General features: G+C 41.9%; 1 protein-coding gene across 1 annotated transcript; it reads left to right on the forward strand.

Moving 5' to 3' along the window:
* Window positions 1–6808: 6808 nt before the first annotated feature.
* ZIM2 (zinc finger imprinted 2) lies at window positions 6809–18707 on the forward strand. Its single transcript, XM_046682084.1, has 6 exons — window positions 6809–7187; window positions 8920–9017; window positions 9678–9725; window positions 10966–11092; window positions 13906–13995; window positions 17725–18707. Exons 1-6 carry the CDS (start codon window positions 6809–6811, stop codon window positions 18705–18707), a joined length of 1725 nt encoding a protein of 574 aa, XP_046538040.1.
* The last annotated feature ends 3374 nt before the right edge of the window (window positions 18708–22081 follow it).

Genomic DNA, 22081 nt, shown 5'->3' on the forward strand with positions numbered 1-22081 from the left:
ACAGGAGTAGAACTGCTGAAGGTCAAGGTTGTGCACTCAACACTGATTGCAGTGGCAAAGGTCTGAAAACAACTCAACGGTCCGGAAATCAGGAGACAGTTAAATAAATTAGGTCATAACTGTGTAACAGAATCCAAACAGCTGTTCAAAAACTCTCTTTGTGTAGCTTGTTTTGCTCCCTGAAACCTGATGCCAATCAATTGCAAGACAAATTGGTGGTTGAGAAAGGAGTTGGTTCTATTAGCCAGCAAAACTGGGAGATGGTGGACTCATATCCCAAAGACCATCTTAAGCAAACACAAAATCTTAAGGCAGTTATGTGGGGAGGAGGGAAGAACAGGAAGAGAGGGTCAGGCATCTCTGGCATTCATTCTCCAGACTTCTCATGTTCTGTTCTGCCCTCAGGGCCCGACATTATTTCCTCCCTTAATGAAGAGTTTCAGTCTCCTCATCCCTTTTGGTTCCTGAAAAATAACTCATTCTAATGTCATCAAAGTTTCATGTCAGATTTGAGAACCTGCCGAAACATGTTAAAACACATCCCTGTGGCCTTTGTACCTGGTTACATTATAGGTTAATTATCAGTAATATGTGATTAGCAGTTGTATTTGTACTGATATGAAAAGCTCTCCAAGATATACTGGCATGTAAAAAGAAATTAAGGCACAGAACAGTGTGTAAAGTGTGCTACCTTTTGTATAAAAAAGGGAGGAAAAGAGAATACGAGTATTTATGCAAACATAAAAGTCATATTTATTAAGATATATAATTATATATGGTAGTGAGTCTATGTATTGTAACAATATATGTTATGTTATATAATTACATATATTACATTATATGTCATGGTGTATACAAAAATACACATTATAGATTGTTACATTAAAAATATTTGAACATATTTATAGAAATATTATATTTTAAAATATACTCATTTATATTAGATATAATATATACAGAATATATACGATAGTATAGATATATAGCATATTATGTATATAACATATATCAATGTACATAATATGAATATATAATGAATATATACAATGTATACAATGAGTATATATCTCAGGGATAGTCACACACATATGTACGTATGTGCATGTGTGTGTAATATGCATATGTATATACACATATGTTTATATGTACCCACAGATGCATAAAAACACTGTGGAAGGACACAAAATAATTACAGTGGTTACCTGTGTGTATGTGGTTTATGGCATAAAAATTTGGTGGGTGGCACACATGCTGAGAGGAAGACTTTTCACTGCATGTTTTTCATTTGCTTGAAAAATTTTAAACTATGTATTAAGTATTCAAAAAGCTAATTAGAGCATTTTACGGAAGAAAGCCCCCACAGCGCCCAGTTCCTCCGGCCCCGCCCCCTCCCCAGGCAGCCACGTCCTCGTGCGCCCTCCAGCGGAACTCGCCGGGAGCGGCGTGGATTTCGGGCCGCGCTCCGGCCACCCCGCAGAGCGCATGCGCAGAGCCGGCACGGCGCATGTGCTGCGGCTTTGGGCGCGAAGTCTAAGGCGGAGCTGGTTCTCTCAGGCCGGGACGTCGGGCCCGCGAGGTGAGCGCACGCGGGAGTCAGGGCGAGCGTGTGTGCTGCGCGCGGACAGCTTGGGCCGCGACGTGGCCGGAGGGGACGCGCGGGCGGGGTCGGGCGCGCGGGCAGCCTGGGCTGGCCTCAGGGCGCGAGGGGCGGCGGCCGGCGGACGCGGTGAGGGCCCGTGAGGCGACGCCACGGCGGGCGGCCAGGCTGTAGCGCCGCATGGGAGCCTCCGCGCTGAACGACGAGGCCCTGCTTCGGGGGGACGACGCGGCAGCCCGGGGGCGGCGAAGGTGGGGGCCCGGGCGGTCCCCGAGCTCGGCCGCGGGGCTGAGGAGCCGCGGGCGCTGAGCTGGGCGGAGCGCGGCCTCCCCTCAGAGGCTCGCCGCCCAGATCCGGCCGGCCGCCGCGCCCGGGGCCTCCGGCGCTTTTAGTCTTGGAGAGTATTTGCCGTGAGCTGCTTTGCTCAGCGCTCGGTAGCAGGACTTGCCCCTGTGCCCAGGAGGACCCTGGGCGGGGACCCGGAAGGCGCTGTCTGAGGAGACGGTGACGCCACCTTGCCCCTTTCCGGGAAGCTTGCTGCCCTGTGTGTTTCCCACTTCGTACGACTCAGGGGCCGGCCCCTCGCCCAGTGGTTCAGTTCGCGCGCTCCGCTTCGGCGGCCCGGCGTGTGGCGGGTTCGGATCCTGGGCGCGGACATGGCGCCGCTCATCAGGCCACGCTGAGGCGGCGTCCCACATGCCACAACCAGAAGGACCTGCAACTAACATACACAACTGTGTACCGGGGGGCTTTGGGGAGAAGAAGGAAAAAGAGGAGGATTGGCAACAGGTGTTAGCACAGGGCCACTCTTCCTCCCCCCCTCAAAAAAACCCATTCCTATGATTTTTGTATTAAATTACATAATGTGTCTTACTGTAAAGCATTTTTCTTAATTGTAGATTAAAAACGAGATTCTTCAGGGTGGTGTGCGTCGTGATTTTCAGCTGCCGCCTTTTTTAAACCTTGCAACAGCACAGGAAAGAAGGTTTTCCTTCTTTTCCCTCATTTTTGCAAATGAGGAAAGCTAAATTCAGAGAGATGCTAATTGCCCAGGTTTTCACATCATTTAGTGGAGATGGCCAGTGTTTCAGAATACAGAAACTGTTTACTTCCCATATGTCAAATAAATGTTTAATAATGAATGTTTAAAGTGAAAGTGAAATTATATTTTTTTAAGGAACTTTTTGGTCAGTGGAGAAATCAGAAGTATGATTATGAACTATGAAGAAAATAATGAAAATAAAAGTGCTGACATTCCTAAATTTTGATATATAACCGAAAGTAACAGCTTTCAATAGTCAGGAAAGAATGAAAATAAATTATGCATTTGTTTCAGGAGGTTCCCAAAGTCCTCCAAACAAACCGGCAAACAAGTGAACAAACAAAAAAACTGATAAAACTCTAAAGAAACCGGGAGTAAGAACATAATAAAGATAAATGAAATTAATACATGAGAAAACAAAAATAATAGGATAGGAACTAGCAGCAGGTACTAGGGATGAGAGGGAGAAAATGGCAATAAAGAAAAAAAATAATAGGAATAATTTAAAAAGATAAACTAGTAATAAAGCAATATCATTGATAAGAAAGGATAAAGTTGCATACTTAGGCGATTTAGTGTTCTGAGAGTACTGTGCTCAATCGTGTTAATATATTTGTTTCAAGCAAATGGATGATTTTTCTGGAAAAGTACTTTTAAAAAATTGGATTTAAAAAAAAGAAAACTTCGATAGACCAATGGCCATTGAAAATAACTTGAAGTCATTAAACAATTTGTTGACATTAGGGAAGCTTCTGCCCAAATGGTTTTAGTGGTATTGAGAGTTAGAAAATAAAGGTTGAATGAAAAAAATGTCAAGAAGAAAATAAAAAGGTGCCTAGATCCACTGAGGTAAGTGGTTAAAACTTGGATGATGAGGAATGTAGGATTAAGATAAGGCTGAGATCCAAGAGATAAAAATTTAGGGAAAGCACAGTTAAGAATTTATGAAAAAGAGAAAGGGACTGGTGCTCAGGTTGCCCTCTGAGGAGGCAGGGCCATGAGCCTCCTTTCAGTGCTTGTGGCCTAGAGGGCCTAGAGGGCCTTGACCGTTCAAGGTCAAACTTTCCCTTTCTGGGCAGGGAGAAAGGATTGTGACTCCCTACGCTTGCCTTGGACTTCGCTAGTCTAGGCAGGCAGGCTGGCAGGATTTCAGAGTCATTTCCACTACCACTTTTTCAGGATCCTTCCCTGGAGGCTGCAGACTTAGAAATTTAATTCAAAGGGGCATCTCCTGTCCCAAGAAGGAAGGGATAGCAAATTTAATAATTGGTAGTGCAGGGAAAGTTTTTAGAAAAAAATTATACTCTTCGCACACCCTACCCCAGACTAGATTCCAGTTAAAGAATTAAAGTGGAATGTTTAAATATAATTGGATTATTTAGCTGGTCTCTGAATGGATAGTGATAATTTGAACTTTAAAATATTAAAATTCTACAAAGGCTAAAGAGAAGGTGTGGTGTAGCTGGAATTTTTTTTTTTAAGCAAGTAGGATGAGGAATATTCTTTATATAGAGCCTTTGCCAAACAGCAACAGAAACACCCTGGTGGAAAAAGTGCAAAGGATAGGAACAATTTTAATAAATTGATAAAAATAATAAAATCTGAAAAAAATACTGAGCTTTATTATTAACTGAAGGAAATGCAAAATTAAAGAATAAGAAGATATTTTTCATCTGTCTAATTGGCAACAGATTTTATTTTTGAAGAAGAAGATCAGCCCTGACCTAACTGCTGCCAATCCTCCTCCTCTTTTCTGAGGAAGACTGGCCCTGAGCTGACATCCGTGCCCATCTTCCTCTACTTTATACATGGGACGCCTACCACAGCATGGCTTGCCAAGCAGTGCCATGTCCACACCCGGGAACTGAACTGACAAACCTCAGGCCATTGAAGCAGAAGGTGCACACCTAACCGCTGCGCCACTTGGCTGGCCCCAGCAACAGATTTTTGAAGAATGATAGTGTTGTTGGCTGGCAGAATTAGTTACATAATTTGCAGGGCCTAGTGCAAAATGAAAACATGGGGTCCCTTGTTTAAAATATAGAAAATCTCAAGACAGCAACAACAGAGCATTCAACTAAGCTTGAGGCCTTTCTGAGCATGGGGCCCTATGTGACTGCACTGGTTGCATTCCCATGAAGCTGGCCCTATTGACTTGCAAGGTGAGTATCTAGTCTTATATATTGAGATTGGAAGAGGAAATTGGTGGAAGCCTTTGGGAGGAAAACTTGGCAGATAGTTTTAAGAACTTTTTAGTTCATACCCTTTGTCCAGGTAATTTTATTTTGAGAAATCTAGCCTTGAAGGGAAGTATCAGGGATGTGGAAAAATAGTTTCAGTGATGGTCATTGCATTATAATTTATAGTAATGAAACCCCAAAATGCTTTCAAACAGAAAAATGGTTAAATTATGTCATAGAAATAACAGATGTGTTTTAGTGGGGAGGAAAATAGCAAAGTCTCCCCCAAATGGCAATTTTGTTTGTGGTTTCGTAGAGTGAATACAGCTTTTGTAGAAGAAAATTATTTTTTATTTTCCTGGTTATAGAAGAAATGGAAGTTCATTGTAGAACATTTTGAAATTAGAACATAGCTTTGAGGGGGAAAGTGTAATCTCCCTGCTCATAGATAACCCCTGGTGTAGTATTTTGGTTTACTTTCCAGTGTTTTTTCCTTTGCTTCATATGGTTAAGCATATATTCTAGGTACAGTTTGTTTCCTGCTTTTTTTCACTTAACATTATAACCTAGATGTTTCCCCACAACTATAACACAGCTAAACACTTTTTTAGTGAAATGTATTGTGCATACAGAAAAGGTCATAAACCATTAGTATAGAGCTCAGTTTTCACAAAAGGAACACACTGTCCATGTCTTAGGCTGCTAGATTAAGAAATAGAACATTACCAGCTTTTCAGGAGCCCCTTATGCTGTCCCCCCACAGTCATTATCACTGTTCCCCCTGCCCCCGTCCCAACGGTAACCACTATTCTGGCTAACACCTTAGATTTGTTTTGCCTGTTTTTGACCTTTATATAAATGGAATCATATAATGTGGACTTTTTTTTGAGCCTGGTTTCTTTCACTCAACAGCAAGATACATCCATATTCTCACTTTTGTTTAGAGTTCCAGTGTATGAATATACCATTCTATGGTGGCTCTGTTTCCTCTCGAAGACTTACTCTTGTCTGATTTTTTCATTTTGAACATTCTGGGGAGTGTGTAGTGATACTCATCGTGGTTTTAGTTCAGATTTCTCTGATAACTAATGAAGTTGAGCCCCGTTTTATACGTTTATTGGTCACTTAGCTTTCTTATTTTGTGCAATACCTGCTCAAATCTTTTAACCTTTTTGCTGTTGTTTTGTCTGCCTTTTTCTTTCTGGTTTGTGTGAGTTCTTTATATATTTTGCATATGAATCCAGTCTTTTGTAGGATATATAGGTATTGTAAAGATCTTTCCTCATTCTGTATAATACACAGTAATTTTAACTCATTTATTTATTTATTTTAAAAATATTTTATTTTTCCTTTTTCTCCCCAAAGCCCCCTGGTACATAGTTTTGTATTTTTAGTTGAGCGTCCATCCAGTTGTGGCATGTAGGATGCCTCCTCAGCATGGCTTGATAAGCGGTGCCATGTCCGCGCCCAGGATCCGAACTGGAGAAACCCTGGGCTGCCAAAGCGGTGTGTGCGAACTTAACTGCTCAGCCATGAGGCTGGCCTCTTAGCTCATTTCTTTTTTGAAAGGAAATTCTTTCTTCTGTAGTTCATCAAATTAGTTCAGTTCATTGTGGCTTGGAGTTCAAGTCTCTTTTTCCTTCAATGCCATTTCTGAAATATTTGTACCCTGTGCCTGTGGACTTTCCAGACCTGGGAATGGGAGTGAGGGAGCATCACGTCTGTAGATGTGTAGATTTCTGTGATCGTGTATTGAGTGATTTGTGTGAAATGAGCTAACTCCGTTTGCCTCAAATCACCTCCACCCCACTGTCCAGTCCTAACTGTACAGGCCATTTGTTAAGTCTCTGTGTAATTTCTGCAGGTCGTGAGGTTTCTGTATCCTTTCTTCACCTGATACAACTTTGCCCACTGTCTTGTACAACAGTGTATTCTGGAGCAACCTGCCTAGTAAAGGATCTCCATCCTGCAAAGGGCCAAGCTCTAAAGATGCTGCCGATGACAGAGGTTTTGGATATCTTGAGGAATCCCCAGCTCTTTCATCTACATGATCAAGAAGAGAATCCAGAAACCATCCCCATAAGGAACCCAGGGGTTCTGAAAGTTTCTCACGAAAAGTTTAGGCATTTTCAGTACCTGTCAATGACCGGACCTCACCAAGCTGTGAACCAAATCCAGGAGCTCTGCTGGCAATGGCTGCAGCCAGAGACCCACACCAAGGAGGAGATGATGGAGCAATTGGTGCTGGAGCAGTTTCTGAACACCCTGCCAGAGGAGGTTCAGACATGGGTGAGGTCGAAACAGCCCAAGAACAGTAAGGAGGCAGGAACTCTGGTGGCCAACTTGATCCAAGCGTATGAGGAGAAAGGTGAGAGAGGAAGGAAGCAACTGGTTGTTTGAACATCTGCTGTATGCCTGGTGTGTAATAGGAGCTGAATAAAGCTTTGTCAAATGAATGAAAGAACTAATTTTATAATCCAGTCTAATCTGCCTCCTGTAGATGAAGGAAATTTTGGGTTTGGCTTTTGCTTTTAATATTTATTATTTCTCTGAGAGTACGCTTTCTCTCCAGCTTTGTTCCTCTCCCCCCACATTTCTTATCCGGCCTAAATTTTAGTATCAACACAAGTCAATGCACACAGCAAAACGAAAAAGAGGGCATAAAATGTGGGAGATAACAAGGTCTGGAAGTTTAACCTCTGCCAAAATTTGGCTGGTTTCTTGGGAACTCAAGTTACTAGATTGGAACTAAGGACATTTCAGTAATGAGAGAAAGCCATTTACACCTTATAGTTCCTTGAATAAAAATGATTACAAACTAAAAACAAAGTATTGTTTGGGTATATATATACAAAGAGAGAGAGAGAGAAAGAAAAAGGCAAGGGAACAATAAATATGAATCCAAGACCATAGTTATTTCTGGAGAGAAGGCTAGAGTGTGGACAGGAAAAGGCATATGGGTAGATGTAAGTTATTGGAAATGTTCTAGTTTTGGGGTTGGGTAGTGAATTCACAGGCCTTGATTATACTTAAAAATATAAATGAATAAATTTAAAATAAATGTGAGGGTCGTGCATGGCTCAGTGCTGATATCATATCCTGAATTAAAGATTATGATTAATCCAGTTCTGTGCACCTGAATTCCTTAAAAAGACTTTTGAAGATGCTAATAGTGAATATGTTGAGCATTTACAATGTACTATATTCTAGGTTTTATAGTATTAATGTTTTATACATATTAATTTATTTACTTCTCTTAATAGCTCTTGAAGTAGGTATTACTTCTTGATCTGTAGATGAGAAGACAGAGGCACAAAGAGGTTGAGTACCTTGCCCATGGCTCCACGATTAGTAATGGCCATAGCCAGGATTCAGACCTGGGTGGCTGGTTCCAGCATTAATCATGGTGTTACACTGCCTCAGGTGGACACAGGGGATATTGTCCCAGGGTAAAGACTTGGCCAAAGGCACAGAGCTATTGACAGAGCTGTAGTTGGCGGCAAAGGAAAGAGAGCTCCCTAGGATAGAAAGAAACAACAGATTAATGAAAGGTGCACTTGGGAAGAGACTACAGGCAAGGGTGGCCTTCAAGATTCAGGTTTCTGTGGGGAATGTGGTGGCTGTCTTCTAGGTCAGTGAGTGAAAAAGATATAGGAAAAGCTTAATAATAAGAGCTGCCTTTTTTTTTTTAAATGCCTACTGTATGCTTTACACATGTAATGTTTAATCCTTACAAGAGCCCTTTGAAGTATAGGTATTATTATTTCCTTTTTACTGTTGAGAAACTGAGGTTCCTTGGTGATTGAGTGGATGGTGATGCTGGGAACCACTGATACAGAGAGAACATCCACTTTATTTGGAAGGCAGGGGGGAGCCACTGGGATTTAGAGCTGGAAATGACCAGAGCTCTTTTTTGGAACTTACTATATTGAGCTGAAAAAAGATTTTTATGGTCTTTCTCTTATCACAGAAAGTCTCAGACTGCTGCTACCTCCCGTGGCAGGATGGGGTGGCATGGGAGTGACAGGCCACTCTCTGTGTCTGTAGGTGCTGCCAGACTAGACTCAATTCCATCCATGACATTCCTTTCTCTCTTCTAGGTTTTCTCGCTCAGGACTCTGTCCTTGCAGAAAAGAACACCGAAGAAGACCGAAAGGACACAAAGATGTTTGACAGTCTGCCATCTGCTGGATCTCCTGTGAGTCAGGCTTTCTTCTGACTTGGTTATCCAGTATGGGCATCTCATCTCACCTTCCTGATTTCCAGACCTTCTCTATTTAATTAAACCAAACCCTCATTTTCTTTAACTCTTTCTATAAGTATCACCTGACTGAGCCTTTCCCTGGCTATTTCATCTAAAATTTTCTTCTGACTTTTTATATCTCCCTTCTTTGCTTTATTTTTCTCTATTGCAGTTATCACTATCCCACATACTATTTCTTTAACATGTTTCCTCTTTTCCTATCTCTTGAATGAATTGTTTTTTAAAATTTGTTTAGTATTCCATTTTATCTCCCCTTTTGGCTTATTCAAAACAACCCTCATTTGCACTATTACTGTGCTTGTTTATATATGAAATGAATGGCAGCTAATATAAGGACATGAAACTGTTGTGAGATTTTCCTTTTTTCAAGAATGTGCTCCTTAGTGTTCTTGTTAAATCACATTTTGAAACGTTAAAGACAATTGATGAAATTAATATGCTGCACTTCCTTTAGAACCAGAATAAAATTCATGGGGGGTGGCGATTAGGAAAAAAATTGTCTTAAAAGGTTCCTTAAGAGGGAGATAAGGAAAAAAGGTTGAGAAACACTGTTCTAGAAGATCTGCTCCTGACAGTAGCCCTCTGTCCTTGCAGTGTCCATGTCAAGAATCCCAAGTGGAGATGCCCACAGGAGCTGCTGAGGTAATATAAATAAGGAATTTATAAATGGTTGGATTGTGACAAATGGGAGTGCCTGCCCCATTTAAGGGGCAGCTTTGACTCAGCTTCAGCTGATGGTACCATGTGAGAATGTGGGCCTGGGTCCCCTGATCGTCCAGTTTTTTAAAGAGAAACCAAAGTTCCAGTTAATAATGTTGAATCTACAAATTTTTTGGTGTTGGCAGCTAATATGAATTTTAAAAAAGAATAAAAAACTCATGTGAGCCAAACCAACCCCTCTGTAGGACCTGGGCAGCCGGTAGGTGACTTCTAGTTTAAATGAAATGTTCATTGGTCTGCATAATGTTTCCTGAAAACACAGAAGATATATATTAATAAAATGGGTATCATAGTATTATATAGTCTTCTAATATCTGCTTTTTAAGTTCAACCTCAGGTTACCAAGATTGGTGCATGTAACTATAGTTAATTAGTTTTTATTGCTGGAATATTATTCCATTGTATGACTGTACTGTGATATATTTGTTTCTTCTACTATAAATGGACTTTGGGTTGTTTCCAGGTTTTGGACAAACAGCACTGTTATGAACATATATGTCTCCAAGTACACACAAGCAAATACTCCTATGAATACAATTTCTGGGTCCAAAGTGGTTTACTGATTTACATTTCCCTTAGCATCTTATAAGAGATCCTGTGGGTCCACATTCTAGATAACATTTGGTATTGGCAGTCTTCTTAATTTTTGTCAGTTGAATGGGTATAAAATGGTACTCTGTCATTTTTATTTGCATTTCCTTGTTTATTAATAATAATAAATATCTCTTCATATTTATGAGCTCTTTGCATTTTATGGATAAGTCACAATCACCTACCCACACTCACTTGTAAGAAAGAACCAGAGCCAGGACTTAAACCCAACTCGCTCTGATTCTAGACGCTGAGGTATACTGCTCAGCTTTTAATTATGGGCATTCATTCTTTCTTTATAAAGTGGCTGAAAAAGATCTTTTTCCTCCAATCCAACTCTGTAGCCATTAGCAGCAGGAACTGTCTCAGAAATGTTCCCCCTTCTCAGACTACAAGACAAAGAAAGGTACATTGCCAGGTCCCTGTAGCCTCCGGGTTAGAACACGTGGATTAGAAGCTTTCTACTGGTCTGAATGTCAACTTCCGTGGTCAGCCCTCTCATCTGGCTCCTTCCCCGCTCCCTGGGATGACTTCTGGATTTCAATCATTTGGGAGTTTTCTGGTGTTTTAGGAGTTGGTGACTTTCGAGGATGTGGTTGTGGACTTCAGCCCAGAAGAATTAAGCTGCCTTACTGCTGCTCAGAGGAACCTCTATCGGGAGGTGATGCTGGAGAATTACAGGAACCTGGTCTCCCTGGGTAAGTCTGCCTTCTCCATGGAACTCAGTTTCTGCCCTCTGGGGAGATGGTTCTCAACTCTTTTCTGTCTTCCTATCAGTAACAATGGTTCACCATGTTGATGAGTCTCAACGCAAATCAGAGACAATATTTTAGTATCACACTCACTGTTACTTGTAATATAGCTAACATTTATTGAGCAGTTAATATGTGTCAGGCACTAGTCTAAGCCCTTTACATATCTTAACACCTTTAGTCTTTTTTTTTTAAAGATTGGCACATGAGCTAACATCTGTTGCCAATCTTTTTTCCTTCTTTTTCTTCCCAAAACCCCTAGTACATAGTTGTATATTCTAGTTGTGAGTGCCTCTGGTTGTGCTATGTGGGACGCCGCCTCAACATGGCCTGATGAGTGGTGCCATGTCCATGCCCAGGATCCGAACCAGTGAAACCCTGGGCTGCCGAAGTGGAGGGCGCGAACTTAATCTCTCGGCCACGGGGCAAGCACCTCCTTTAGTCTTTATACTGGTTCTATGACAGGGAGGTATATTTGTTGTTGTTGTTACTATTGCCATTTTACAGGTGAGCAAACTGAGTCATGGAGAAGTTCAATTACTTGTCTAAAGTCACACAGGTACAAAGTGGCAGAGCTTGGATTTGACCTCAAGCGGTTTGACTCCAGAATCTGCCCCCTTCAGCTCTGCTGTGCTGTCCAACAGGGGTTTGCTTCATCAGGTCTTGGTACAATAGGTGTCTTGCAATGATGTTTTTTGAATGGCTGAAGGAATTGCTGACAATTCCAGGAGCTTGAAAGTCTTCTACTGGCCTTGAGGTTTGAGAGTCAGATTGTCCGTCTCTCTTCAAAATCCAGAGTTGTTTACCTCTCCCCACAAGCTAAATGTTTTTGTTGTCAGTGTCAGGATCCTCTTTTCAGTGGCTTTTCTGGGGCCTGAGGTCTCATGAAAAACACAATCGCAACCAAACACTATTCCCACCATAAGCTGGTGCTCTTTTATCCCTGTGAATTCAGAGACCTGCATGGGGAAATGGAGCGCTTTACTTCAAACCTGGCACAGGGGTGTGTAATTTGAACTATGACTTTTATTGCTCACAAAGAAATGTCTTTTTCAACGTATTCTACACTCTTCTCTCGGTTACCACATTTTATGACTTAAAATAGAAGTGAGAGTATGGAGAGAGGGAATAAATCAGTTTTATCTTTTCAGCCCTCGTGCAATGACCTGGAGGCGTGTCCATTTTCTTGTGAGCCCTTGGCTTCTTACAACACTGAAGGTTTTGGGTTAATAAAGATCTTACATGTCACCTAGGACGTTGTCTTTGCAAGTGTGGAATGAGTATAGTGCGTTCTATAGATTATTTTAGGTGGTACATGGACAGCATGAAATAATCCTTCAATCACTTGGTGAGAAAGCAACTCCTTCTAATTTTCTTCCAAACCTTCTGATTACATAAGGTAGAGAATATCACTTGGGTGATAGCATGTCTCTGCATCTTGTTGATTATTCGTTTTAGCAAAGAGAGATCAGACTTCAGGCTCTGAGCCTTAGATAGTCAACTGAAGATAGCTAGTGCTCAATAACCTTAGTTGCTGTTGTATCTATTGCTATGTTACCTTCAGGTTTTTTTTTTTAATGATAGTAGTTTCTATTACAGGGTTGATATAAAGGTTCCATTTAAGTTAAGTGCATTTAAGTTAAAAAGAGAGGTGATCTAGAGAAAAATCTTAAATAAATACTAAATACTACTATAAAGGGCACATATATAGGGCTAAAATGTGAGAGTCATTCATTAGTCAGTGAACTCACAATGTGCTAGGTACTGTTATAGGCTTGGGGTTACAAAATGGATGAGAATTCCTGTTCTCATGGATGTTACATTCTAGTAGGGTGAGAGAGACAATAAACAAGTAAGTAATAAGGTAATATCTTAGTCGATTTGGGCTGCTATAATAGAATACCACAGGCTGGCTGGCTTCTAAACAACAGAAATTTATTTCTCACAATTCTGGAGGTTGGAAGTCCAAGACCACAGTGCCAGAACTGTTGGGTGAGGGTCCTCTTCTGGGTCGCAGACTTCTAGTGTCCTCATGTGTTGGAAGGGGCTAGGGCACTCTGTGGGATCTGTTTTCTAAGAGCACTAATCCCACTCATGAGGGCTCCCCGCTCATGACCTAAGCACCTCCCAAAGGTCACATTCCCTAATACTATCACATTAGGCACTAGGATTTCAACATGCATTTTGGGGGGATACAAACATTCAGACCATAGCAGGTGGTATGCAAATGAGTGAAGTTTGGGAAACATTGAACTAAGGGAAGGGGAGAAAAAGCATTTTAAGACCAAGGGAACGAAGGTTATCACAGGAGGAAAAGAACCATATGTTCAGTTTTTGAGCACCTACATCGCCAGAATGCCCATGCTGAAGTAGAGAGCCTGGCACACGGCCCTCAAGTACCCTCTTCAGTTTTTACTCTAGAGCAGAGTTTTCCAACCACAGCACTTTTGACATTTGGACCAGATCATTCTTTGCTGTGGGAGGCTGAACTGTGCATTGCAGGATGTTTAGCAGCATTCCTGGCCTCTACGTACTGGACACCAGTAGCACTCCCTTCTCCCCTTGCAGTTGTAACAATCAAAAATGTCTCCCAACGTTGCCAAATGTCTCCTGGGGGCAAAATCGTTGGAAACAACCTTCATTTTTCTTCTGTGTGAATTTGCATCTTCCTTATTATCTCAGAGTCTTTAGAGCCCAGCCTGGGAGTTGCTGTGGGTGCAGGACAAAACCCCCAGGTTATGAGTCTCCTTCTTCAACAGGGTACCAGTTCCCTAAACCCGACCTTATCTCACGGCTGGAAGAGGAAGAGTCACGTGTGATGGAGGAAGACAGCAACACAATATGTCAAGGTGGGTAGTGAGGGGGAGGCCCATGGAGACTGGAATCATGGAAAGATAACCGCAGTCACTTGGGGTGGGGCCGGGAGCTGTTAGTCAGGGAGCTTCCTCAGAGCCCACTCAGGTCAGGGAGAAGGCCAGTAGGTGGTCTCTCCTCAGGGCCTCACATGGCTTTCCCACCTCGTGTGCTCAGCACTTCCCTTCATCTCCTCTCCGAAGCTTATCTCTTCCTGCAGTGTGAGTCCTCTCCTGCCCAGCTGCACGAAGGCCGGGTTCCCTCTTCTCCAGTGTTCCAGACCTTCCATTCATTTGTGCCTTTCCCTTCACAGTTAGAAATCATAGGTCTTTCCTCTTTAACTGAGACAAGCAAAAAACCTTTGGTGTGATACCCTGTCTCTTTCCAGCTGCCTCCCCCTTTCCCTCATGTCAGCTCCTCAGACTTTTTGATACCCAAAAGGTTCCTTCCCTTTCCCTCCTTAACCCCTGAAATCTGGTTTCCATCTCCCTACCTCTGCCAACACACACACACACAGTTCTACAACTTCCCCCAAAGCTCCTACATCCTTAGGGCTCAAGAACAGAACCTTCTAGACTTTCTCTTCTCCAAACTCTATGGCTACAATATTATAATATTTACCATCTCTATGAAATCTCTTTCTTTGAATTATGTCACTGTGTATGTCAGTCAGCATCATCATTGTCCTTCAATTACAGTTAACAGAAAATCACTTCCAAACTAAGCCATAGAGGGATTATTAGTTTACAGCACTGGTCAACTGGGCTTTGAGGGTGGTTGGATTTAAGGGCTCAGTGATGTCATCAAAGACCTAGTTTCATTTTCTCTTTTCACTCTGCCAACAAATCCTAGATGTGCTTTCTTGTTCCTGTCCAAAGAGAGAATGGGAGAGCAGGTGTATCAAAGAAGCATTCTCAAGAACGAGGAAGCTCTTTCCCAGAAGCCCTTGACACAACTCTCCTCACTTTTCATTGTTCCATTTTGGGTCACATCTCATTGCTGAACCTGTAGCTGTGCTCACTCTAGTGCTAGTTAACACTGTCCTCCCTGCCTTTTCCTGGGTGGGTGAAGTGAATGCTCAAACAAAATTCAGGGACCTACCAAGAGGACTCCTCTCCCTGTCTTTGTTTCTTTCATTGTCTTCTCTTCTGTACTGTAGTTTGTTCATTCATTCTTTCATTTGGTCAGTCATTCCACAGATATTTATTGAACTTCTGTGGTAGGCCAGCCACTGTCGTAAGTTCTGTGGATTCAGTAATGAACAAGACAGACAAAATCCCTCCCTTTGTGGAGTTTGCATTCTAATGGGGATGGTAAGTGATAAACAAACAAATGGTAGAATCTGTATAAAGCAGACAAAGTGGCATATAGGAGACTGCTTAAAATGGGATACTCAGGGGGCCAGCCCTGGGGCCGAGTAGTTAAGTTCACATGTTCCGCTTCAGTGGCCCAGGGTTTCGCTGGCTTGGATCCTGGGTGCGGACATGGCACCGCTCATCAAGCCATGCTGAGGCGATGTCCCACCTGCCACAACTAGAAGAACCCACAACTAGAATATACAACTCTGTACTGGGGGGATTTGGGGAAGAAAAAGCAGAAAAAAAAAAGAAGAAGATTGGCAACAGTTGTTAGCTCAGGTGCCAATCTTTAAAAAAAAAAAAAAAAGGTAGGCAAGGCCTCACTGAGGAAGATTTGAATGAAACTAAAGGGGGAACCACATAAAAAACCTTGAGGAGGAGTGTTGTAGGCAGGGGGAACAGCAAATACAAAGGCCTCAAGTTTGGAATGAGCTTGGATGTTCGAGAAACAGGAAGAAGGGCAGTGTGGCCTGAGTGAAGTGCACTCAGGGTAGGAGATGAGGTCACGGAGACAGATACAGGCCAGCCCATGAAGGGATATGTTAAGGAATATGGATGTCATTCCAAGTGAGATGTGAAAAAGATATTGGAAGGTTTTTAGCCAAGAATGAGTTAGTGTTATTGACCACTAGTCACATGTGGTTACTTAAATTTACACTAATTAAAATTACATAAAATTTAAAGTTTAGTTTCTCAGTCACACTAGACACATTTCAAGTGTTCGTGAGCTGCCTGTGTCTAGTGACTACTGTATCACACAGAAAAAATATAGACCATTTACATCATAGCAGGGAGTTCTATTGGGCAGCACTGTTCTATGGAAAATGAGCTTTAGGCAGACCATCAGAGAAACCGGTTGGGAGCCTGTTGGAGTTCAGTAGGCTAAAGCTGACGGAGGCTGGTGCTGTGATTGCAGAGTGTTCAGGTTTGAGGTATTCTCTGAAAGGAGAACTGGCAGAACCTACTGAGACATCAGAAGTAAGGCAGGGCGAGGAAAGCAGAGGAGCCAGGAAGGACTGGGCTGTCTCATAGTCTTCCATGCTTGAGTCTTCAAAGATAATTTCCTAAGAGATCTAATCCATCATGATGGGTCCACTTATCTCTCTTCTCCTGTTGACTGCCTAAGCTATATTCTGGTTCTGCTGTTTCTCCTGGACTCTGCTCACCTCTTCCCAGCATCTGCCAGGATGCGACCACTGTGTTCATCATTGTCTCTTCCAAGCCACAATCTTATACTTGATTTTCTTGGCTTCAGTTTCTTTCCCACTCAGGGAGTTGCCTTTATAAAGCACAGACTTGACCAGCTTCTTACCACTCTCAAAAGAAAATCCAAACTTTTAGCAAGACATTTAAATCCCTCCCAGGCTGACCTGAAATCATATTCCAGCCTCATCTCTCACAGATATTCCAAGTAAAACCCTGTGTTTCTGGCTCCCCAGGCCTGGATACTCACAGTTCAGTATCTTTGCTCAGGATGTTTTATAAGCTTGCCACCCCCTTCACCGCTTACTGAGCCCAAATGCCATCCTCTCTGCTAAACTTTCCTGTTCCTCAGTGGAATCAATCCCCTCGTCTCTTCTCCTGTAGTCATTTATAGTCAGATTAGCGTCTTTTTTACACTTCTCATGACAATCTGGTTGGGTAATACCTTGCACAAAGTAGGCATTTAATAAATGTTGAATTGAAGGGAATTAGTTGGTTGGCAGTGTAGACAAGCGATTGGAAGCCAAGAAGAGAGTTAGAATTTTTTTGCTGTATTCTGAGTGAGAGGTTGTTGACCTGTTGACTCCAGTGTTTCCTCAGTGGTCTTTCTGAACTATGATAATAGGCATTCTTAAAAAAAAAACACAAAATGTGTTCCATGGTGAGATCAGTTTGAGAAACGCTACATTCTGTACCTTCCCTCTTTGGGATTCAAGATGCCAGTGAAGGTTCTGAAGACTCCTACAGGAGTGAAACCTGCTTGACTTGTATTGTACAAGATTTCCCAAATTGATTTGACAATGGAATCCCTTTATGGCCCCAGCTATTTGTTTTTTAGAACACTAGTGATCTACTAAACATGGTCTGGAAAATGCTGACAGATCCCAGTCCCAGCTCTTTCTCTGGTTTCCTCATTCTCTTGTCTGTGTCTTTGGCATCTTTGCCAACCTTCAGTCCTCCTGGGTGGTCTCTTTTCTGCCTCTTCCTCAACCTTCCTTGCTTACTCTCCTTTCCATCCTTTTCCAATTCTCTCCTTAGGTTCCCAGAAAATGGTCAAACCTCCATAGATCTGTCCTGTTATCTTTGGTCTCTTTATTCTGTTTCTCCTATAATGATGTGTCTCTCTGAGTAGAAAGAATAGAGGAACTTTTACATTTCTTTTAGATTGGGAGAAAAAACTGGAAACCAAAGATGTAACTCCAGAGCAAAGCCTGCCTGTACAAAAGTCATCCTTGGGGGCAGGAACGGAGGGTTTGGAGGTAGGTAACTTCTGGCCTGTCTATGTAGGAGAGTCTTCTCCTGATGATCCATCAGAATCACACCAGGTCAACCAGGAGAAATTTTTGAGTCCTTTAACAGTGAGTGACCCCAAGACCCTCACTCAGGAAAGAAGCCATGGCAGTGATGAATTTGAGAGAAGTTCAAATCCTACTAAACAGTCAGAGGCTCCTCTAGGAAAGGATCCCCAGGAATGTGCTACTCCTAGAATTTACACCAGTTCCCAGCCAGTGGACAATAAGCCTTTCCTCCAAGACAACAAATACCACAGATGTGAATTTTGTGAAAGAACCTTTAGTACCAAAACAGCCCGTGAGATACATGAGCGGATCCATACTGGGAAGAAACCGTTTGAATGTAAACAGTGTGGAGAAGCCTTCTACCTCATGCCACACCTCACCAGACACCAGAGGACTCATCCTAGTGAGAAGTCCTCTGGATGCAATGAAGGTGGAAAGTCTTTCATTCAGCGTGCAAATATCTGTGGCCGTGTAAGAATTCATAGGCAGGAGGAGTACTATGAATGTTTTCAGTGTGGCAAAGCCTTTCTCCAGCATGTGCATCTTTTTCAACATGTCAAAGCCCATGAGGCAGCAAAAGCCCTTCCACCTGAGTTGCCCCACAACAAGACATATTTAATTCGCTATCAGCGGAAACATGACTATGTTGGAGAAAGAGCCTGTCAGTGTTGTGACTGTGGCAAAGCCTTCAGTCAGAGTTCACATCTCATTCAACACTATCGAATTCATGCTCAAGAGAGGCCTTACCAGTGTCAGCTGTGTGGGAAGTGTTTCAGCCTACCTTCATACCTCACTCAACATTATCAACTCCATTCTCAAGAGAAACCTGTCGAGCGCAATTACTACTGAAAAACCTCCAGTAAGAGAACATTCTCAACATATTTGGCTTCATCCTGGAGAGAGACCCTCTGAGAGCTATGAATATGAGAAAGCCATCCACCAGCCCTCACACCTCATTAACGACTTGAAAATTCATCATAGTGTGGTCAAAAACAGTGAATAGTTGCAAGAGTGTAGAACAGTTTTTTGCAAAGGGAGATTCAACACGTGTCAGCAGTCACACAGGCCAAAAAGCCTTACAAAGAGTATTTTTGTTGCATAGGAAAGAAGCTGATAGATTTTTCTCTCCTTTGGTGGTATTTGTAGAATGGAGAACCCTGATTTTGACATCCCGACAACACACCTGTAACTGGCTGTTGGGCTCCAGAGTGGCAATCTATTGCCTGGGTTTTTATAGAAATGTTTACATGAAATATTTTCACCACAAGAGATGTATCAGCACAGGGCATGGTAAAAAGATTTTCCAGGTGTGCCTATATCGATTCATCCACAAAGCTGATATAATTGGTAATATATTTACATCGTACCTCATAGTTTACAAAACATTGCCATGTATGTTCTCTTATTTGATCCTTAAGGAATGCTGCAGTGTACTAGTGAGGCTATTTATTCCGTTTTTACAGAGAAGGCAAATTTGAAACTCTAAGTTGTCAGTTGATTTATCTAAGGTTGTAAGTGATGGAGCAGGAACTGAACCCACTTTTTTAAATTCCTGCCATGCCATATGCTCACTGAAGAAAAGCTACAGCCCTATACCTACTGCAGCCATCTTCCTCGTTAGTAATCCTGGCAGTGTTTCATGTTAAGTCAGATGAGGACACTTGTAGTATCAGGGGTTCGGAAAGCTTTCTTAAAGAGCGTGAAGTTCTGATAGGCATTTCTCTTGCGATTTAAGATTAGATGGTGACTTTTTGAGACACTAATTCAGGGAAGTATATTTTTGCTAAACACTTTCTTGTAATTGTTCTTGTAGATTGTAAAGCCGTTACTGATCGAGTAGAGGAGTATTTTTTGTAGTTGTTTGAGGGGTTGGGGTTTCTTATTTTCCTTTTTCCCTCCTTTTAAAAAACCCCGTTTGAAAGCAGTATTTCTGCTTTCTTAGGTTCTGGCCTCATCAGCACAGCAAACTTTACCCCAAATCCTAATCTGTGCTGAGCATATTTCACTTTTTTTGGTGGGGGTGGTGAGGAAGATTGCTCTGAGCTAACATCTGTAGCCAGTCTTCCTCTTTTTGTTTGAGGAAGATTGTCGCTGAGCTAACATTTGTGACAATCTTCCTCTGTTTTGTGTGTGGGACGGCGCTACAGCATGGCTTGATGAACAATGTGTAGGTCTTCGCCTGGGCTCCGAACTCGCGAACCCTGGGCTGCAAAAGCAGAGTTCCCGAACTTAACCACTATGCCACCAGGCTGGCTCCCATACTTTACTTTTTAAAGGGATCAGCCCTGAATTGCACTATAACTCTCTTTCATACCTTATTGCTATAATGCTAAAAGTTTTCCATCACTGACTTGAATGGTGGTCAAATACAAAGACGTGGTAACAGGTTGGACCTGGAGTCTCGGAACCTGATTCCTCTTCTGGAAGGGTGGGTTGTTGCTATTGTCATTCACTGCTCTACTTTTTCTCATCCAGTCACTTTTGAAGTTGATCTCTGATGTGTGGCTCCAAAGTCATGAAATGCAAAACAAACATGACTGGTCAGAACCTACACCAGCCAAATGAGTGCCACTACACAACCCCTCCTCTTCATTTCAAAGTTCTTGAGGAAACAGTCCTCATTGGCTGGCCCTATTTTCTCACCACAGTCTACTCTCCAACCCACCGTAAAGTGGTTTCTGATCCTGCCACCACTACCACAAGGGGACATGATGACAATAGGTCTTAATGTTGGTGATGTTAATTAATGTTGATGCCTTGATTTAAAGTGGTATCTGCTGGATTTTTCTACTATAAAGCTACTATTTATTTCTTTTTGTAATTAATAAATATCTTGCAGGAGAAACTTTGAGACCATGCAAATATCCAGTTTCTCCTCAGACTTACCCACTAAATTCTGGCATCTAGCCGAGAGGATCTTGCCTACAGCCTTTATTACTCTGTGGTATTGTAATGGCAATGTTTCATTTCCCTCATTCCTTCTACATTTATAGAATTCTCCTGTGAGGAAGAGTTATCTATTTATTTATTCAGTAATTTATATCAGTATGGATTCATGGATATTTATTTTATTCCATGGACTATAGTTCATACTGACATTATTTATTTTGTTGTTCACATTGTTCCACTTCTCGCCATTGGCTCAAGTTGGCTCCTGTGCCTTTTCAACAAGTTTTCATCCTTTTCTGAAAACTTATAATTTCCTATGCCCTCCTTTATTTCTCTCCCTTCACACCTAGGAACCCTTGTCATGCGTTTATGATGGTTTCTCCCTCATCACTGTCTCATGAAATCTGCTTCTTTCCCCAGGGTCATAGGTTAACTCAGGCCCTTATCGATCTCAGTCATTTCATTTCTCTCTTCACCATTTTTGCTAAATCTACCTTCTATCTGGATTGTTATTTACCTGATACATTTTCTTTCAATTGTCTCATCTCTATTTTTTTAAACTTCAATACATCTTTCTAAATCACCTCAAAGGGTTTTACCCAGGCCGTAATCAGGTTTCCCTGATCAGCTTCAAGATGTCCTTTTACAGTTGGCTTATTTCAATCTAGATCCAAACATATTCCGCAGGTTGCATTTGGTTGTCTGATCTCTTGAGTCTCTCTTAATCTAAAGCAGTCTCCTCTCACCTTTTTTAAATGCCTTGTGTGACCCGAGGATAATGTAGAAATACACTTCCTCCTTCCCCTGCCCAATTCCTAATATGTCTAAGAGTTATGGTACTACTCGTACATTAAGGTTTAATTTTTTTAAATTTAGGAGCATCCATTTTTAAAAACAATTATTTTTAATTGTGGTAAAAAACATATAACATAAAATTTACCGTCTCAAACATTTTTAAGTGTATAGTCCAATAGTTTAGTGTAGTCACATTCTGGTGCAACAGATTCCCTAGGACTTTTTCATCTTGCAAAACTAAAACTCTATACCCATTAAACAGTAACTCCCCATTGCCTCCTCCTCCTAGCCCTGGCAGCTATCATTCTTGCACTCATTTTTCTTTTTAAAGCTTTGTGTGATTATGCAAGTAATACTGGAAGAAACTGGATCAGTTGTTGTATGGAATCGCCCCCATTCTGAATATATCTGCTTGCTTCCTGTGGTATCCTTAAGCTTGTTCCTCTCTCCTCTGTATTTTCTATAAATGAAAGTTAGCTCTAAACTCTGGAGACTTAATAATTAGATTCAGCTTCAACTTCCCTGCAAGAACAGCTCAT

This window comes from Equus quagga, chromosome 13 (genome assembly GCF_021613505.1).
Source record: "Equus quagga isolate Etosha38 chromosome 13, UCLA_HA_Equagga_1.0, whole genome shotgun sequence".
NCBI classification, from domain to species: Eukaryota; Metazoa; Chordata; class Mammalia; order Perissodactyla; family Equidae; genus Equus; species Equus quagga.